Consider the following 19408-nt stretch of genomic DNA (forward strand, 5'->3'; position numbering starts at 1 on the left):
GTGAATTTAATAGGCCAAAAGAGAATTTCAAAATTACTTATTAGCCATTAGTATAAAAATGGCTCTTTAATGCATTTTGATAGAAGTTAATTCATTTGAACTAAAACTTCTTTCACTCTAAAAGGAAAATCTCTCTTCTCTCTCTTCAAAAAGCTTAGTGGTGGACTTCTTTGGAAGTTCTTTCAAGTAAGAGACATCATCTATAATTCTAAATCAAAAGGAAAACAAAGGAATAGGTATAATCCCTAACTATCTCATGTTTTTCTTTCATCATGCCTTGATTCATGTTTTTCTCTACATACATGTCCTTTTGCATCATTTATCTTCCCATTTCTCCTTTGAATACATCATTATATTGTGGTGTATTAAAAGAAGTGAGTTGAGTTACTATTCCATTTTTCTTTAGGTATTACTTGAATTTAGCATTTAGGTATTCACATCCTTGATCACTTTAGAGAACTTTAATTTGTTTACCAAGTTGATTTTCTACCTCGTTCTTAAATTCTTTGAATTTATCAAAACATTTACACTTATGTTTCATCAAAAACACATAGCTATATCTAGTGAAATCATTTGTAGTTGTGACGAAGTAGGCTTCCTTGTAACCTATTTTAACCAATAAGTGTGTTATAGAAAAACAGCAAGAGTTCTCTTATTTTTGAGGGCCCAGGAAATTTTTTTTTTAACTATGCCCTGTAACACTCCTAATTAGCAATTCATACAAACTAGTCCTACAATCGACTAGATTTTCATCAACTTAATCACTATTAACAAAATAAGTACATAATAATAACCATCATAAAAATTACCACCCACAGAAACTTTATAACCAATTTTCAAGACTAGCCATAGGTATACACATATATAGATATATATATACACAATCACATATATACATATAGGAAATAAAATATATACATATCTACCAATATTTATATCAAGTATATATTTATGCATATATTCACATATACATCAAGACATATAAATCAACAAAAATATGGTATATTTCTCCTTTAGCTTCATGTCTCACTTTGCTCCTTAGGAATCTTTGCATCAACTCTTTACCTATAAAATATTAAATTAAACGGTGTGAGCGACCATGGCTCAGTAAGAAAATTATACTCAATACTCAAAGCATATCATACCAGTACTAATCTCTTCCATACTCAGCGTGTCTAGGCTATTCACATACAAAATAATTTACACGGAACACGCATTAAACACATATCATAATTCTCTTCTTTCACCCATTTATTCATTTCCTTACTAAACAAATATGATTCACTTGTTATGATTTATACATGTATGAGTGTCATGACTTTTCTATTTTCTGATCGTATATCTTTCTCAACTCTTTATCAGCCAATGATTTTCATAAAATATTTGCTAATTTTTTCTCTTTTTTTTTGTCAAATATTTTCATTGATCGGTCTAGACTACAAAAGACAATACTCGTAGTTACCATACAAGGTACAATCCTTTCTTTCACGCATATTTCTCTATTTTTTTCTTTGCTGTCCACACAATACAGCTGACATTTTTTTTCCTTTGTTGTCCATACAGTACAGCTAATATCTTTCTTTGCTATCCACACAAAACAACTAACATTTTTTTCTCTGTTGTCCACACAGTATAGCTTGTGTGTAAGGATTTTAAATATGCTTTCTGCTTTTCTATATCATATGAGTCATTATAAAACCAAAACATTTGTTTTCCATTTTCTGAAAACATGCATAACTTAGAAAATGTTTTTCCTCCATCTTTATTTTTCTGAAATCATGTATATGTTATGATTCCTCATGTATACATGTATAACCATAACTTAAAATATGCCCATTCATTGTTTTTCCTTATTCTTTTCAAGCCTCATCGAGTATCAGATTATTTTCTCATGCATGTACATATATCTCATGCATTCCATATGAATATACATATTTATTATAATAGTTTTTTACACATATCATGCACATAATTAAGCAAAATTAACCTACATCATATAAAATAACATTTTTGCCCTTATGAATATAAGGGTTATTCCACATATCATGCACATAATTAAGCAAAAATTAACCTTATGGATAAAATTACATGTTTACCCTTAATGCAAATTCTTTCATCAATTCATTATTTCTCATATATTTAAGACACAAAATCCACAAAGTTAACCTTAGGAATATGAAATGTCTAAAATACCCTTATGGCAAAAAATTACATCATGAATCTTAATTAATTTATTTATCCTTTTAAGTATAAATCACCTTAATTCTAATACCTTACACACTTATACAAGTAAAGGTTATTTAAATAACCTAACTCAAATTACTTCAAGTATGTAAAGTATAAAATTCTTACCTTTTCTTTGCTAATTAGGTGATTTAAGTCTATCCTCCTTCTTTTCTTCTTCCTAGCAACCTTAATCAACCAAAAACATAATCATCCATCAAAACTCTAAACTTGACATCTCTTAAAAAATTAAACTTTTTACCTTAAAACTTACCAGAATTGATAGATCTACACTTTTTATTCTGGAAATTAGGTGGTTTAGCTAGGGAAATGAATTTTGCTTAAAGGAAAAACTTTAGTTAAAATTATGGAGATTCTCGGCTAAGGAAGAAGAAAATGAATAGTTGGTTGGTTTTATAAGCTTTTTGGACTAATTTACGCTTAACCTTTTTTAAAAATAACTATTTTATCCTTATCCAATTACTAAAAACCCTTAGCACCATTATATAATTTCAAGTGTGCTATTCAATTTACATTCTGCTTTGTCTCTTAAATCCTTCTAAAATGACCATTTTACCCCCTTTGAAAATTATTGCTCATTTAGTAGTTTTCTATAATTCTTTTACAATTTCTTTAAACAAGTTATAAAATCAACTCAAGAGGTAATTTTGGAAGTAGAGTTCACTGGCATACCTGAATCTGGGTGTTACATTCCCCATATTTGTTACACACTGTTATAGGCTTACACATATCACTGTGTATAATCCCTAACAGTTCAATTGCCTTTTCACTGTATCTTGAGAAAGGTGTTTGGACCATTTTACCTAATGACACGATTCACATTCATCATATGACTGAAAATCAATTGATTGTTGGACTTTTTGTTTAAGAAGTCTTGATATACATTTCAGTCCTATGTAGCCTAGCCTATAATGCCAAAAATATATGGTATTCAGATAGTTTGATTTTAATCATTTATTTTTTTGCAAATTGAAAATTTCATTATCAAGTTTTAGAATGTATAAACCATTAAACAATATAGTTGTTTCATAGGGAATATTATTTAAATTGATAGTTATAGTACCACCAGCTATTATTTAAGTTTATAGTTATAGTACCACTAGTAATAAAAAATAAATATCTTTCTTTGTCTAAAATAGAAGCAAAAACTAAGTTTTAGAAATAGAAGGAATATAATAATAAATTTTTTATTTTAAAACTAGTCCATTGGGTAACCTAAGATAATAAACTCCTACGAGTAATACTGCAACATATGCTTCATTTCTAACACATAGGTTAACCTCTTCTTTAGTGAGCAATCAACTCTGTCATAGCTGTTACATATTAGAACAAATATGAGAACAACATCCTATGTCTACAACTTAGGATGAATAAGAAAAATAATTTATTTCAATGGCAAACATACCAGAAGTAGAGGTTTCGACTGCCTTTTTTTTCTTATTCTCTAGAAAGGTATTGTAATGTCTTTTCCAATGACCTATTTTGCCACAATAGAAACAAATAACCTTTTGTTTTCCCAACACCATTTGTAGACTGAGTAGGAGTTTCATGTTACTTTTTTGCTTTGGGCTTGGACTTAGCCTTGGCTTTGTCTTTTCCTTTAGCCTTAGATTTGGGTGCTTAGGCACCACCCATAAGCACATTATTCAAAGCTACCTTTTGCACATATTGTTCAACTATCTTAAACATATACAGTAACTCTTCAAGGGATTTTTCCTTTTCATTCATATTAAAATTCATAATGAAAATTAGCCCCAGACTTAGGGAGAGATTTCAACACAAGGTCAGTGGCAAGCTCATTGTCTATGATAAAGTCCAGACTCACCAACCACTCAATGTAGCCAATTATCTTAACCATATAATGGTCAACTTGGCCTTTCTCAAAGAGTTGACATATCATATCGTTTAGCCTTCGTATGAGTACCATATAACTCTCGAAGGTATACAAGTATGGATTGTGTATCCATTTCCTTATGTTGTTTTTGAAGTTAAGTGACATGGAACTAAGCATGAGGCACTAAATTTCCATGGAGTCATTAAGATACTCGTTAAAACTATCCCTATCCTCCTGGGTGACATCAGGACCAAACTCAATGGCAATGACTTCTCAATGATATACAACCTCTTCTCTTGACGCAAAATAATCCAAAGATTTTTGTACCAATTAGTAAAATTGTTTCTAGTAAACCTATTTTCTTTTTTGAGAATAGATCGATATGTTAGGTTTTGTGATCTACAATTTACAAATAAAAGAATTAGTAATTTTATTTCATTATTAATATTATATTAATTAAGGATTAATTAATTAAAATGATCCCACTATTTTTCTCAAACCAATAGCCCTCACTATTGTACTCGAGAAGTTTCGTTAAACTTTCTAGTGGACCAAGATCTCATTGCATTAATTCTCTCTTTCGCTTTGGTAAACAAGTTCAAATTAATCAAATAGGTAAATCTCAAGTTAATCACCAAAAGCCCATAATTGCAAGTCAGATGATACTCTAACAAATCAGGTTACGTCAAATGTAATTCTCAGTATCAGTAGAGTAGAAACTACATATCACGTTACATTAACAAATGTATTCCCTACTCATGCCTCTAATATACTTTACTTTCGCTTTGGCAAATAACCAAGGTACATTAGTTAAGTGAGAACCAATATAATTAACTCCTGATTTTTTGCCTAGTAAAAGTGTACCTTTCACTTTGGTGAACACGGTTTCAACGAATAGAGGTTTAATTAGGGCATCATAATGGAATGCACCAATTAAATCTTAAATTTAATATTTAAATTGAGGGTTTCATTAATCAGTTTCATCAGATTTTAAGTCGTATGTTAGGTGATATTTGTAAAATAAAACTTACATATACATTCTAAAATGTAAAAATAAATATGCCAATACATAGTCATAAATAATGTCAAGTCCTTCGAGTCAAGAAGAGTTTGACTAGTTACCCTAGGTTAGTGTTTAGCTTTGAGTCTTTGCACTTGTCCATCGTCTTTAGTCTTTAGGTCTTTAATAATTACATGGTTTTATTTCCTAGTTACAAATTTCTAAGAAAATAAAATACAACTTAATCTATAAGAAGAATAGAGATAAAAGGACAATGTGTAGACCCTATTTGAGAATTTCAAATCAAAAACTAAAAATATCATACATAGATTTATTGGTTGTCTACTAGGCACCATACATACATCCATACATATACATACCAATTAAAATTTTTAATTTTAATTATTATTTACCCAAGTGTCAAATTCATTTGGTCTTTAAAGTATTGCAAAATTATAATTGAGCCCTAAAGATCAAGAAAATCTTAATTTAGTCCAAGTTTAATAAAAAGGATCAAATTAATCTTTTCCATTTTGTTAGGCATGAACATAAAGTGTTCAGCCGTGTTCTAAAATTCATCAAAATGCTAGAAGCATACACGATTGGAAGCTTTAGGCATGACTTGGAAGAATACACAACTAACTAGAAGGACCAAAGTGCAAGGCTGGGATAAGAGGTGTCTAGTTGTGCACGTTAATGGAAATTCCATTATGTTGAAATAATGTATCAGGACGCACCATGTCGGCTATCCACCATGCACGACTTTGTGCCAACCATACATGGTGATATCTAGACACATAAATGTCTAAGTTTCTTCTCACAAAGGAGAACCCAAAAAATTCTGGTTTTTAGCATGCCATATCACTAAGATGAGGGAATACGACATATAAACTATACTCACATTAGCAACAACCCTCAGATCATGCAACAACATGAGTCAAAGGCGATTTCATACAACAACACAAAAACTATGGTATTCAACCAATATTAAACATGCAATATTAATAATACTCAAACAAAATTCAAAAATCATCACTCAATAATTTAACATAGTTTATATTGTCCATGAAACTTAACAAATCAAGCAATGACATGATTGCAAATTATCTTTACCAAATTTTAATTTCGTTTTGATTAATCCCAATTACATGCAACAACATATTAAATTAATCAAAACTAACTATAGGTATATATTTTTGTGAAAGATATGCTAAAAATAGCTTTGACACCATTATTAGGTTTTCAGGGTATCGACAACTGATAGTGCAATGGAATTTAAAATTTTAAAAATTAAACAAATTTGATAACTTTAGCCAATATACCCATTTTATGCATAAAATTCATAAACATGCAAGACACATATAAGGGTTTTTACAGTTATACATGCGTTAATGGCTCCTTTAATCTTCACATGGCTTGAGACAAAATACTATCCAACCTACGGGAGGCACCTCCTTGGTATCCATATAGAGAACAAATATGAAAGAGGCAAATCTAGGTGAAGAGGTTACTAAAACTATTTGGCTAGAAATTATGTATAAATATGTGTGACACACACACACACACAAAAGTAAGAGTCCATGCATAGTTAGAATGCTATCAATGCATGACTCTTCCTCAAACAACATGTATCAACCAACTTAAAAGGTCTTGCACAACAAACACATGCCTTTTTACATGTTACCAATCATCATCATGCATGTGCATGGTTGGCACACTTTCCACTAAGTTGCATGATCGGCTTGCATCATGCATGGTCATGCAACTAGTTAAGGCATGGTTAAACAGGGCATTTTCAACCTTATCAAGCAACCAGTCCATTCGTGATCTCTCATTTATTCGTGAACACTATGATTATCACTAAATAATCTTTGTCTCTAAGTTTGATTCAACTTCTTTGTGTGTGTGACCTATCAACTCTTTATCGGGTCAACAATATCTGGATTCAAATCAAATCTAAACAGACCAAGTTTGGCCTCTAGCAAGGTGTCAGAACCATCTGAACAATAGAGTGTCAATAGACATCTTTTAAGCTTTTACAACATTGCAGTTATGTTCAATTCAATCTTTTCATTAACTAATATCTCATAAGGCTAAGAAATAAAAATGTGTTTATTTCAGTAGCTCTTTGGTATAAACTGATACATATAATTACTGATATGTATTAGGCTACAACCAATTCCCATTATAGCCACAGATTCAAAAGGTCATAAATGCATTTAATATTCTCATGTGAGATATCTTCTTCTATTCTCAAAAGTGACGAATACTCTATTGATAAACCATTATTTCTATGTATCTCATGATATGGCTAATCACTACCTTTATAGTTACCCCAATTACGGTCATATGTTGGATAACATCAAACTATACTGATCCTTACACGAAATGATTTGACGATCTCAAGTCTGAGGATCACATGCACCAACCCTAACAACAAAGTGATGGACTATCGAACTACTTTCATACCAAGGAAAAAATTAAGTATAACCAAGTCTCTATAAGCAAAGGCAAAACACAAGATAGATACATAATCTATAATAATCGATGGATCAAAATCAGTCACAATCAAATAATCCACATACATAAATAAAATCACAACTAATGATAATGTACAATGAATGAATAATAAAGGATCAAATTGACTATCAACAAACTCGTATTCTAGTAAAATAGAGTACAATTGATGATACCACACTTGAAGCATTTATTTAAGGCCATAGATAATGTTAATAAGATGACAAACATGAGATGGTCAACTAGGATTGATGAAACCAAGAGGCAACTACATGAACACTTCTTTAATGAGATACCTTTGAATAAAAACATTTTTGACTTCAAGTTAACGTAGTGACCAATCATACATGGAGGCAAGAGTAAAAATTACATGAATAGTAGTTAACTTAACAACAAGACTGAATGCATCTCCAATATCCATCCAACCAACCTATTGGTGAAAACCCTTAACAATTAGACAAGCCTTATACCAATCAACAAACCCATCAGCATAATGTTTGGCCTTGTAAACCTAATGACAACTAATCAAATTCTCTTGAGGAGACGGTGGAATAAGAACCCAAGTGTTATTTTGCATAAGTATATCATATTCTTCACCCATCATCTGATGCCAATAAGGAAATGATTGAACTTACTTGAAAGTGGGTGGCTTATGAAATGTAAGATTAAGAGCTTTAACAATAAAAGCCTAAGAAAGCACATAATGAGAGGAAACCATGATATCATTTTTGCTTTGAAACTTTTGCCTAATAGATGGTGTCTCAGATTGATTAGACATAAAGGTCTCTTTAGAGGCAAGAGCAATTAAAGGTGAAACAAGTTAACTAGTAGACTCTGGTAATGGTTGAGAACTATTGTCAATCTGCACAGGGTCAAATGGCACAAAATAAGGACTAAATAAATGTGGGCCCATCACATTACAAATTTGAACAATTGTAGAAGGAACCGATAATGAGCAAAACCTTGAATAAGGCTCTAAAGAGGGAAAAACCACACCATATCCAAGAAAGATGGTCTTGTGAAACAATAAATAGTGGGAGATGTAAACACAACCAATGGGCATATAGAGACAACGATATGCACGATATGAAACACTATACCCTAAGAATAAACATAATATAGACCAGGTTGTAGTTTGTGAGGTGTAGTTGAGGTAAGCAACGGATAACAAGTACAACCAAAAGTCTATAAAAAACTATAGTTCGAGGAACTTCAAAGAGACTCCTATTCTTGAGTCGTGATGTTGGCAACCTATTAATAAAAAACACAATAGAAGAAAATGCCTCCACCTAAAAGGCAAGGGGCATGTTAGCCTGTAATAAAAGACATTTTATGTGTAATACCATAGGACTCAAGAAAATAATTAATGGAGGCATCATAGAATCATTGAGCCATCAAAGAGATCTGTAACACATTCCGGTTAGGCTAATTACGAGGAACATAGCTAAGAAGATGTAACAGGACTTAGTTGGGTTTGTGGAGGGCTTAGAGACTAAAACCAGCTCACTCAAGGAGGATTAGATGCTTGAAGGAGCCAACCGAGAGGTCAACTTGATTCAGGCCCGAGCTTATGTGCAAACAAGCTTTAAATAGCCATAACTTTTGATTCGGAAAGAGTTACGGGCCTGTAATATATCAACACGAAACTTGTTTTGAGCTCTATAATAACAACTAACTTTGCTGGTTGCACCTGATTTGAAGGCCTAATTAAATCTATTTCAGTCTGTATTACATAGTTTTAGTTTACCCAAATTTAGGGTTTTTGGTTTTTATAATTTTAATCTTGTTTATGATCGTGCTAGACTTTATTGAGCCCAATTGACATATTTTCTTTTAATTTAATTAGTGTTTTGGGTAGTTATTTAGGTAATGGGCTTAGGAAGTTTGGAAGTCCATTGGGTTATGGGTAGTTTAGGGTTAAGTTGGCATTGTACTATATAAACTCACATTTTCATAATAAGTGGATCTTTTGGCCAACTTGCATAATTTTGCGTACTCTTGAACTATCAAACCTTTGAACTTATCAAGCTTTGGTCTTATGGCATTCACCATTACGATTCCAAGGTTCGTTCGATTCCATATCGATTCGGGTCAAGGGTCATTCAGTGACGAAACTGATTCAGTCATAGGAAAAATATCTTCTTGGGCATTAGGTCTTATGTCAAATCGTCAAGGTTCGCATCAATAATGAAATATTTTATTATCAAATTCTCCACTACCACTAGAATGAATAATTTGAATAGAATAGAAATAAAGTTTTTCTATCACCAACTTAAATTTAGTAAAGACAACAATAACATCAGATTTCCTAAACATAGGGTATAACCATGTATCTTGACTAAAGTCATCAACAATAGATTAATAATATTTAAATGAAGACAACAACGAGACTAGAGCAAGACCCCATAAATCAAGGTGAAGAAGCTCAAAATGGCTTCAAGCTATGTAAGCACGTTTGATAAAAGGGAGACGGTGAGTTTTACCAAGAGCACATACTTGAGAAATAGATGAAAGATCCTACGAACTATGAACTAGACTAGACATGGAGGCAAATACAATCTTGAGCACTTTAGAATATGGATAACCAAGATAGTGATGGCAAACATCAGATGAACTATGAACAAACAAATAGGTTGTAATAACATGAAATCCTAAGGTTGGGGACAATGAAACTAGGGTGAAAAAAGGTAGTTTTCAAAACCGAGGGGAATATAAGGATATTATCTGCTTTAATACCATGAAAAATTATGAGTTGTGTTCGAAATTAAATGAGTATTATTGACAAAATGTTGTAGAATATATATCATATTACAATATAATTTAAAATAAAATTTTAATCCTATAAAATATGAAAAATAATATACACTAAATTAGAATCATATTAAATCAAAATCAGACCAAATCAAGATCAAATCATATCAAAATCAAATCAAATAGGAATATGTATATTTTATTTAACAATGTGGAGATGGCAAAGAATAGGCCGGATATATCTTACTAGTGAGACTACTCTTGTTACAGGATTGGTAATGTGGACACATCATTTCCTCTAATAAGGAGCAAAAAGTAAATAAATTTGCTTTATGTATTGTATTATACTAGTGATATCAATGACCACAGTATCAATCATTGAGGTAATTGTAGCTAAAACTCTATTATCATTTCAGTATTAAAAATGCGAAATAAAGACCATAGGAATCCAATAAGTAAAAATCAGCATCAATTTTTTCTTGTGTCGAGATAGCTTGCTCTGTATTTCATATGGTGGAATCATGATTCATGAAGCTGGGTAAATCTCACAGAAAATATGAATAGTCCATGTCAATCATTCACGCAGATAAGGCTCTGCTCCAGTTTCCACTTCAAGTGTATCATATTATCATTTCAACATCGCTAGTTATGATGACAATTGTATCTAACAATGCTACATATACCAAATTCAACTTTTTTCAAAACTCAAATTCGCTAGCTACCCAGAAATATAGTTGCATCTTTTTTCTTTTAAATACGTGGAGGAAAGTACTCAAACATATATATATTTTCCACCAACTTTAGGCAAGAAAGCAAACATATATTATTTCTTTTTCCTTGGTTTCACATATCTTTCATAGTTTAGTCCAATTCCGTGTGTATTTCAAACAAACTTCCACTCACAATTGTCAAAACTGAAGTGAGGCCATAAATAAGCCTTCTTTTATTGCCTGCCAAACATAGTTAAAATACCTATCTCATCGGAGAAAATTATAGTGGGGAATTATTTACCAGGGATGTTTACCTTCCAAAAATGATTCTTGGATATTGAATAACGTCGCAATACAAACAAATATCAAATTAATACAATGCGCACAAATTCTGATCAGCCTGACAATGTCTGTTACCTAAAAGTTAACCAACACAAAACAATTTAAGTATTCACACCGGGAGGTGTGGTTCGTCTTCTGTTAAACTTCCACCACTGTCGCCACCAGGTCCGCCATTATTACTATCGCAACCCGCCAATTCACCCAACAATTCCTTGGGGTTGGTGGCCGCCTCCTCTCCAACTAAAACTGCCACCACCTCCTTCATGGTAGGCCGCCTTTGCGGATCTGGATGGCAACAAGCCAAACCAAGTTTTAATATCAATTCCATCTCTTCCACTTCGTACTCTTCTCTAATCCTCCTATCCGCAGCCTCACAAATCCTTCCCTGCCCATAAAATTCTCTCACCCGATCAATCAGCAAGGCCTCCTCATCTGTCTCAGCAGTCATATCAATTGGCCTTCTTCCACAGGCCACCTCCAATATCACCACTCCAAAACTATACACATCGCTCGCTGAAGTGGGAGCCGAAACTGTTGCCAACTCCGGTGCTAAGTACCCCAAAGTGCCCACTACTCTAGTAGAGTTGGGTACTTCACCTTGTTGGTATAGTTTTGCGAGACCAAAATCTCCAAGACGGCCTCTCATTTCGGCGTCCAGCAAAATGTTGCCAGACTTGATGTCTCTGTGAAGTACTACTTGGTCCCAGCCATGGTGCAAATAGCTGAGTCCTTCAGCCACATCGGCAAGGACAAGGCGTCGTTGTTTCCAGCCTAACAGTTTCTTGGGTTTGTCAAAAATCCAGGTGTTGAGACTGCCATTGGGCATGAAATCATAAACAAGTAAAAGTTCATTGCCTTTTCTGCACCACCCTCGCATTTGGACTAGATTTTTATGTTGAAGCCGGCCCATACTTGAGATCTCTGCCATGAACTCTTTTAGGCCTTGTTTAGAGTCGTGGTTGACACATTTTACAGCTATTTCTGTGTTGTTAGGAAGAGTTCCCTTATACACTTTTCCAAATCCGCCAGAACCAAGAAGATGATCTTTAGAGAACCGGTTTGTGGCTTGACCAAGTTCCTCATAAGAAAACCTATGAGGCCAATATTCGAGTTCCCAATCTTCAATCTCGTCCTCTTCCAGGTCCTTCAGTATGTTCTTTCGCCAAAACAAGTAACCCCCAGATAAACAAATGACCACAAAAAAAACACAACCAATTACAATCCCAGCAATAGCACCAGCTGATAATGAAGATGAAGATCGCAGAGAAAAAACCGGCAAATTAGTGGTGTTAATCTCTCTAGCAACCCCAGTGTCACTCAAACTCCAAGCAAGAACTCTTTGTGCCTCAATCCAATTAGTCGTCGATGCAGAAAATCCGACATACATCTCACTAGAAACATAATTAGCAATAGCCGGATCTTTATAATTCAGGCTAGGTCTAGACGGCTTAGAAACACCAACTGGTGCGACCGTGACATTAATCTCAAAGTTTTTACCATCAAATTCAATCCAAGCATGAATATTCTGCCCATTCTTCATATTGACAGGCACAAAAGACCCATTTGAAGAGTTATAGTACCTAGCTGGGGCAGTCTTAGCCGATTCAATGTTGTTGAGATCAATCCCGATGTGATTATCATCTGGGTCATTGAATTCAGGGTTTCGACCCGTATCAAATTCAACTGCCAGAAGTGGAGCCACAGTTGCAACAGTTGCATTTGTGAAAAGGCCAAAGTATTGACTAGCAATTGCACCAGGCGGAGATGTGAAGTTGGTGAGGACGAAACAAAGACCAAAGCCTGGACTTGAAGCGATCTCCGGCAACACTGAGAACACAAATGAAGTTGAGAAAGAAGTGATATTGGAGGAGTTGTCAGAGGGTTTCATTGTCAGTTTTGTTGGGTAATAAGCCCGACCGAAAGAGAATTGATTGGAATCGTTGGTGAGTCGCACCACGGACAAGTCAAGACGGGCATCGTTGATGAGAATAAGATCAGTGCCATTGGTAATGGTACCAAAAGAATTGTATAGAAAATTGACAGCAAAAGTTGGAAAGAAAAAAGAGGTGATGATAAAGATGACCACAATGAATATCATCTGAGACGCGGAAGTGGAACAGCCGCTGGCGATGGTGAGGAAGAGAGGGGATGTTGGATGGCTGAGTGATTTGGTCAAGATAATTAGATGAAAAAATAGAATAGACTATACGGCATGGATTAATGACGCCAGGAGGACGGATTTGTATGTATGTTGACTTGACCGCAGGAATAGACAGCGGGTTTAAATCTGCGGTTTTTTTTCACTAGTGAAAATTTAGTGATTAATTTTAGGGAAATTATATTAAATGTCTATTTTATTTTTTCATTAAGTAAAAATGTTTATTTTTTTATTTTTAAGTAAAAATGTCTATTTTTTTTATTTTTAAGTAAAAATATCCTAATTTTGTTTTTAAATATCAAAATTATCCTTCACCACATCTATATAAATCCTCTCACTCATTTTTATTATACAGATTTTTCATATCACTCAAACACTCACTCACACTTTTATTTTTACTCAATATTAATTACTATGGATTCGTTCGATTAAAAAAAGTTTGTATTTCTAAATTCTAATTGAAAAAAGTCAGTCCGTAAAAAAAAATATTTATATGAATCTTAACTCAAAACTTAATTTTATTTATTAAATTTAGTTTGTATATTATGTAAAGCGGGTATTTGAATATTATATGATAATTTAGAGGTTAAATAAAATGTTAGAAAAATATGAGGGGCATTTTGATATTATACAATATATAAAGGATTTAAACAACATGTTAAGAATATATAAGTATATTTTGATATAAGACAACACAAAAAGGTATTAAATAAAGTGAAATGTTATAAAAATATAAGGGGTATTTTGATATTAAATATTATAAGAGCATTATAAATGAAATGTTATGAATAGATAGATGCATTTTGATATGAGACAACATACAAGGGTGTTAAATAAAATGTTAGATAATTATGGAGGCAAAATGAAATACTAAAAAATATGGGGGTATTTTGATATTACATTATATATGAAGGATTTAAATAATAGGTTAAGAATAAAAAGATGCATTTTGATACATGACAACATACAAAGATGTTAAATAAAAGGTTAAATAATTATAGAGGGTTAAATGAAATTTTAGGAAAAATATGGGAGTATTTTGATATTATATTATATATGAAGGATTTAAATAATATATTAAGAATAGATAAATATATTTTGATACAAGACAACATATGAGGGTATTAAATGAAATGTTAGATAAGTATGGAGGGCTAAATAAAATGTTAGAAAAATATAAGGGGTATTTTGATATTAAACATTGTAAGAACCTTTTAAATGAAATGTTAAGAATAGATGAATACATTTTGATACAAGATAACATAAAGTGATGTTAAATAAAATGTTAAATAATTATAAGGGGTTAAAAAAATATTAGAAAAATATAGGGGTATATTAATATTAAATATTGTAAGAACGTTTTAAATGAAATGTTAAGAATAGATGGATACATTTTGATACAAAATAACATACAATGATGTTAAATAAAATATTAAATAATTATAGAGGGTTAAAAAAATATTAAAAAAATATGAGGGTATTTTGAAATTAAACATTGTAAGAACGATTTAAATGAAATGTTAAGAATAAATGGATGCATTTTGATACAAGATAATATACAAGGGTGTTAAATAAAATGTTAGATAATTATAGGGGGTTAAAAAATATTAGAAAAATATAGAGAGTATTTTGATATTAAACATTGTAAGAACGTTTTAAATGAAATGTTAAAAATAGATAGATGTATTTTGATACAAGATAACATACAAGACTGTTAAATAAAATATTAAATAATTATAAGGGGTTAAATAAAATATTAGAAAAATATAGGGATATTTTGATATTAAATATTCTAAGAACGATTTAAATGAAATGTTAAGAATAGATGGATGTATTTTGATACAAGAAAACATACAAGGGTGTTAAATAAAAGTTATATAATTATAGGGGTTAAAAAAATATTAAAAAAATATAGAGGGTATTTTGATAGTAAATATTGTAATAACGTTTTAAATGAAATGTTAAAAATAGATAGATGCATTTTGATACAAGATAACATACAAGGGTATAAAAAAAATGTTAAATAATTATAAGGGGTTAAAAAAATATTAGAAAAATATGTGAGGTATTTTGATATTAATCATTGTATGACTGTTTTAAATAGATATAGTAGATGAGACTCACAAATGTCAATGCATAGGTTCATCCATTCTTTCACATTGAATTCTACCATATAATATATCAGGAACATGTCAATCCTCTTGGACGCTAATCAAAATAGTTACATTCACTAGAAGAAAGAATTATCTTGCCCCCATTCTCGATAGTCATTATCCGGAACGTCATTCTAATAGAAATCGACGTCCTTCGTAAGGACAAAATGTTACACCCAGGATTTGCAATCATTGTAAGAAACCAGGATATGTTCGAACCTAATGTAAAAGCCCAATACCAATCCCGAGCTCCACCCCACAGCGTTTATCCAAAAAAGGTAAAGGGTCGAGATCTTAACAAACTTCTATTTAATTTTGTTAGTTATATGATTCATCACTGTTGTTCAAGTGATATGTAACCGATATATTTTCATTATTGTTTCATATGTGTAATTGTATTCACATGTGATGTACTAAATTTAATGTGAATAATTTTTTTCATTTCATATTTGTTAGAATGAGCTTTTTAAGTATTTCACTAATACCATGATTTAATGCTAATAACATCATTCAAATCTCATATAATCATTTCCGTGACAAAATTATTTAAAAAATTAAATCAAATACATATCCATATATAATGATAGATAAAGTACATCATACACATAAGCACATACAATAAATATAACATAAAGTGGAAATACAATTGTGACGCTAAATGTCGATGCATAGAGGTAGACGACTCTTAGGGAAAATCTACACTCCATGACAATGCCAAACACTTAAAAAAATGTAACATAAACATGCCACAATCACCGGAGCCTTCTCTCTATTGAGGAACATCCGTCACTCAATATAACACTAAGGGATCACGTCGTGGAGTCTGTCTAGAAGCCGTCGAGAAATTCATCACCTCTAATAAAACGAGTATGAATGCTATGAATGGTTGCATCCGCTGTTTAAGACACCTCATATTTCCTAAGTATGATACCTCAGAGTCATACACCATAATTGACCAATCACAAAAATCTATAACTCCGACCACCCAATGTGCGTAGTCGTAGTTTATAGGAATGTAAACTTATAAACAGTGACAAATTAAAATTGTTACATGTGTAGATTATAAACTAATTCAATGTAAAATATAAAGAAAATGCTATTATACTATATCTTATTAACCATCCCTCATAGTTTGTAAAACAATCCTAGGGTGTAATCTGCCTCAACCATCCTCGTGAAGAGCCCCAAAAACTGATACTCCTCATCCGGTATGGTTTGCCAACTCTTCTAGACCATATCAACATGTCCTACGAAGAATGTATGGGCAGTTATCCAATGCTGTGAAATAGTCACACAGTGATCATCCTGGTGTCGATGTAATATAGCCAAAAAGGAATCCATATGCTGGAATGGTATAAAAAACTATAAATATGTTAATTATTGACGAATATATCAAACTTTTAATCAAATTATATAGTACAAACAACTTACATCATCAGTCAGTCACTCACGCAACTCCACCACAATTCGCTAGAAATTGTCTTTCGACTTCGCCCCGATGAAGTAAACATCATGCATGTTGGATTCCTCACACTCTGTGGCAGAGGATGGAATGGTCATGAGTTGTTGTTTCGCCCTCCCTTTGATTGATTTGTATATAAGGTGCGAACGACCGGACCCTTCGAATGATCCGACCATATGTTGTACGAACTAACTGTAAGTACATACAACTATGAATTCATTATTTTATCTTATATAACAATTACGAATTAATCGATTAATGTTACCTTATCCATGTATGTCAGAGGAGGTTTGACTAGAGAATCCTCTATCAGGGTCAAGTCAACCATACGTGCCCCTTCGACAGATTGCAAAATTATAATTTTGAAATTATCAGTGATCAGTATATATGAATATTATACACTAATTATAATGGATATACCTCAACATGGATTGCATCAAAAACATCCTCTTGTAAGTCTTCCTCTTGTGAACTAATATTCATTGTCCTTTTGCTAGAGTTGGCGATATCAGTAAGTAACCACAACTGCTCATCCTGAAAAGGAGACAAAACATTGTTAAATAAATATAATAATTAGTAAAATAAATCGATCAATGACGTTTCTTAAAAAAACATTAACTCTATGGTTGGGGAAGGTGTTCGAAGAGAACCCTCGATCAATGATACCTCAATGCCAGTCCCCTATACACATGAAAAGAACAAAATGGTAAATGATATTTCATATAAAATATATTGACTATAATAATTTCCATATCTCAAGTGGGGGATTTGAAGTAACCGGAGGTCCGACCAAAAGGCCTTTATGAAGAAGACCCTATACGAATATATAAAATGAATTAATCAATGACAATTAATTAAAAAATAAAGTTCCACTAATAAGTGACATATCTCAGATCGAAGAGGTGATGTAACAGAAGGGCCAACCGATATCCCATCGTAGCAACTACCATAAGAAAATAGTAATAATAACTTTATCAGTGACATTTCATATAAAACACAATCAAAATATATTAACAACATTTAACATTAAATATTTCTAAGAAATTAAATACAGACCTCATATGGCTGATGGGATGGGATTGACCTGTCAATAGGAGAGGTCGTCTCGACACTATTGTGCATACCCTATACGAAGTTAATTTAGTTGTCAGAGTAATAACGAAATACAATTTTTATAAGCAATAAATGAGATGTGGTTTTAAAACCTGATCACCTGGGGTTGGATATGTACATGTGACAATTTTCTCTAAACGAGTCAGATGATCCTTTAATTGAGTTATCTGAGAGGACACATCATCGCGAAATCGAATCATTTGTAAAGACACCTCGTCACGAAAATAGAAAATCTCACGTAAAATCATAGCACCCTAATGTGCCAATACAACATATACTGTAGATAAACTAGGTGATATAGAGGGGGGCACTCCTCTGTGACAAGAAGGGTAGCATAGTCCTCAACCCTAAGAAGGTCTATGGTCTCGGCTGCTGGGCTCTGAACTATAGGGGGACAAGAATGTTATTTTATAACAAGAGGTCGAGATGGCTCCTTAAGTATCCCAGGAGTATCGACGGGTATATCTGAATGTGGCGTGACAACAAAAGCCTCATCTGTTGTTGGGAGAGGCATAAAAGATGATGAAGAGGAATGCATATCTGACAAACCGGTGTACTCATAGATGTTTGCATACCATGATAGACCCTTCTCAATCGGTGATAGACGAAGCGAAAATATGACATCATCCTATTCATGAAAATATATAACTCAAAATAATTGCAATATTCAATGAATCAATCAACTAACTAATTAACGATTATATACCTGGTCACCAATGAAAATAGTGCCCATATGACTCTAACAAAGGACGTCCCGCGTACGCCACCTAAACATTCGTAGAAACGCTTGAATATCAATCATATCAACGCAATCATACAAGATGTCCAGCATCTCATATATCCAATACTGCAATATAATCATTAATGATTAAAATAAATCAATTCATATTTTTACAAATTAATATATATAATCAATAAATTTAAACTTACCTTAAATACGAAAAGAAATCCGTAGAGGTTATATTTACGCATTTCAGACATTCATCTAGAGCAAACTCTATCACTCACTTGCGACATAAACTCATACTTCATCTACCATACGACAATGCCCCAAGGGTAGGAATTAAACCCGTCCAAATGATCAACCAACTGTAAGTATTCGACAGATATTTTCTTTCGTCGAT

The 19408-nt window shown here is 32.4% G+C and overlaps 1 protein-coding gene across 1 annotated transcript; it reads right to left on the minus strand.

Annotated features, from left to right (window-relative positions):
- Positions 1-11365: 11365 nt before the first annotated feature.
- LOC123203929 (L-type lectin-domain containing receptor kinase S.1-like) lies at positions 11366-13595 on the minus strand. Its single transcript, XM_044620417.1, has one exon. It carries the CDS (start codon positions 13494-13496, stop codon positions 11508-11510), a length of 1989 nt encoding a protein of 662 aa, XP_044476352.1. The 5' UTR covers positions 13497-13595; the 3' UTR covers positions 11366-11507.
- Between the last annotated feature and the right edge of the window lie 5813 nt (positions 13596-19408).

Source organism: Mangifera indica, chromosome 20 (assembly GCF_011075055.1).
Source record: "Mangifera indica cultivar Alphonso chromosome 20, CATAS_Mindica_2.1, whole genome shotgun sequence".
Lineage (NCBI taxonomy): Eukaryota > Viridiplantae > Streptophyta > Magnoliopsida > Sapindales > Anacardiaceae > Mangifera > Mangifera indica.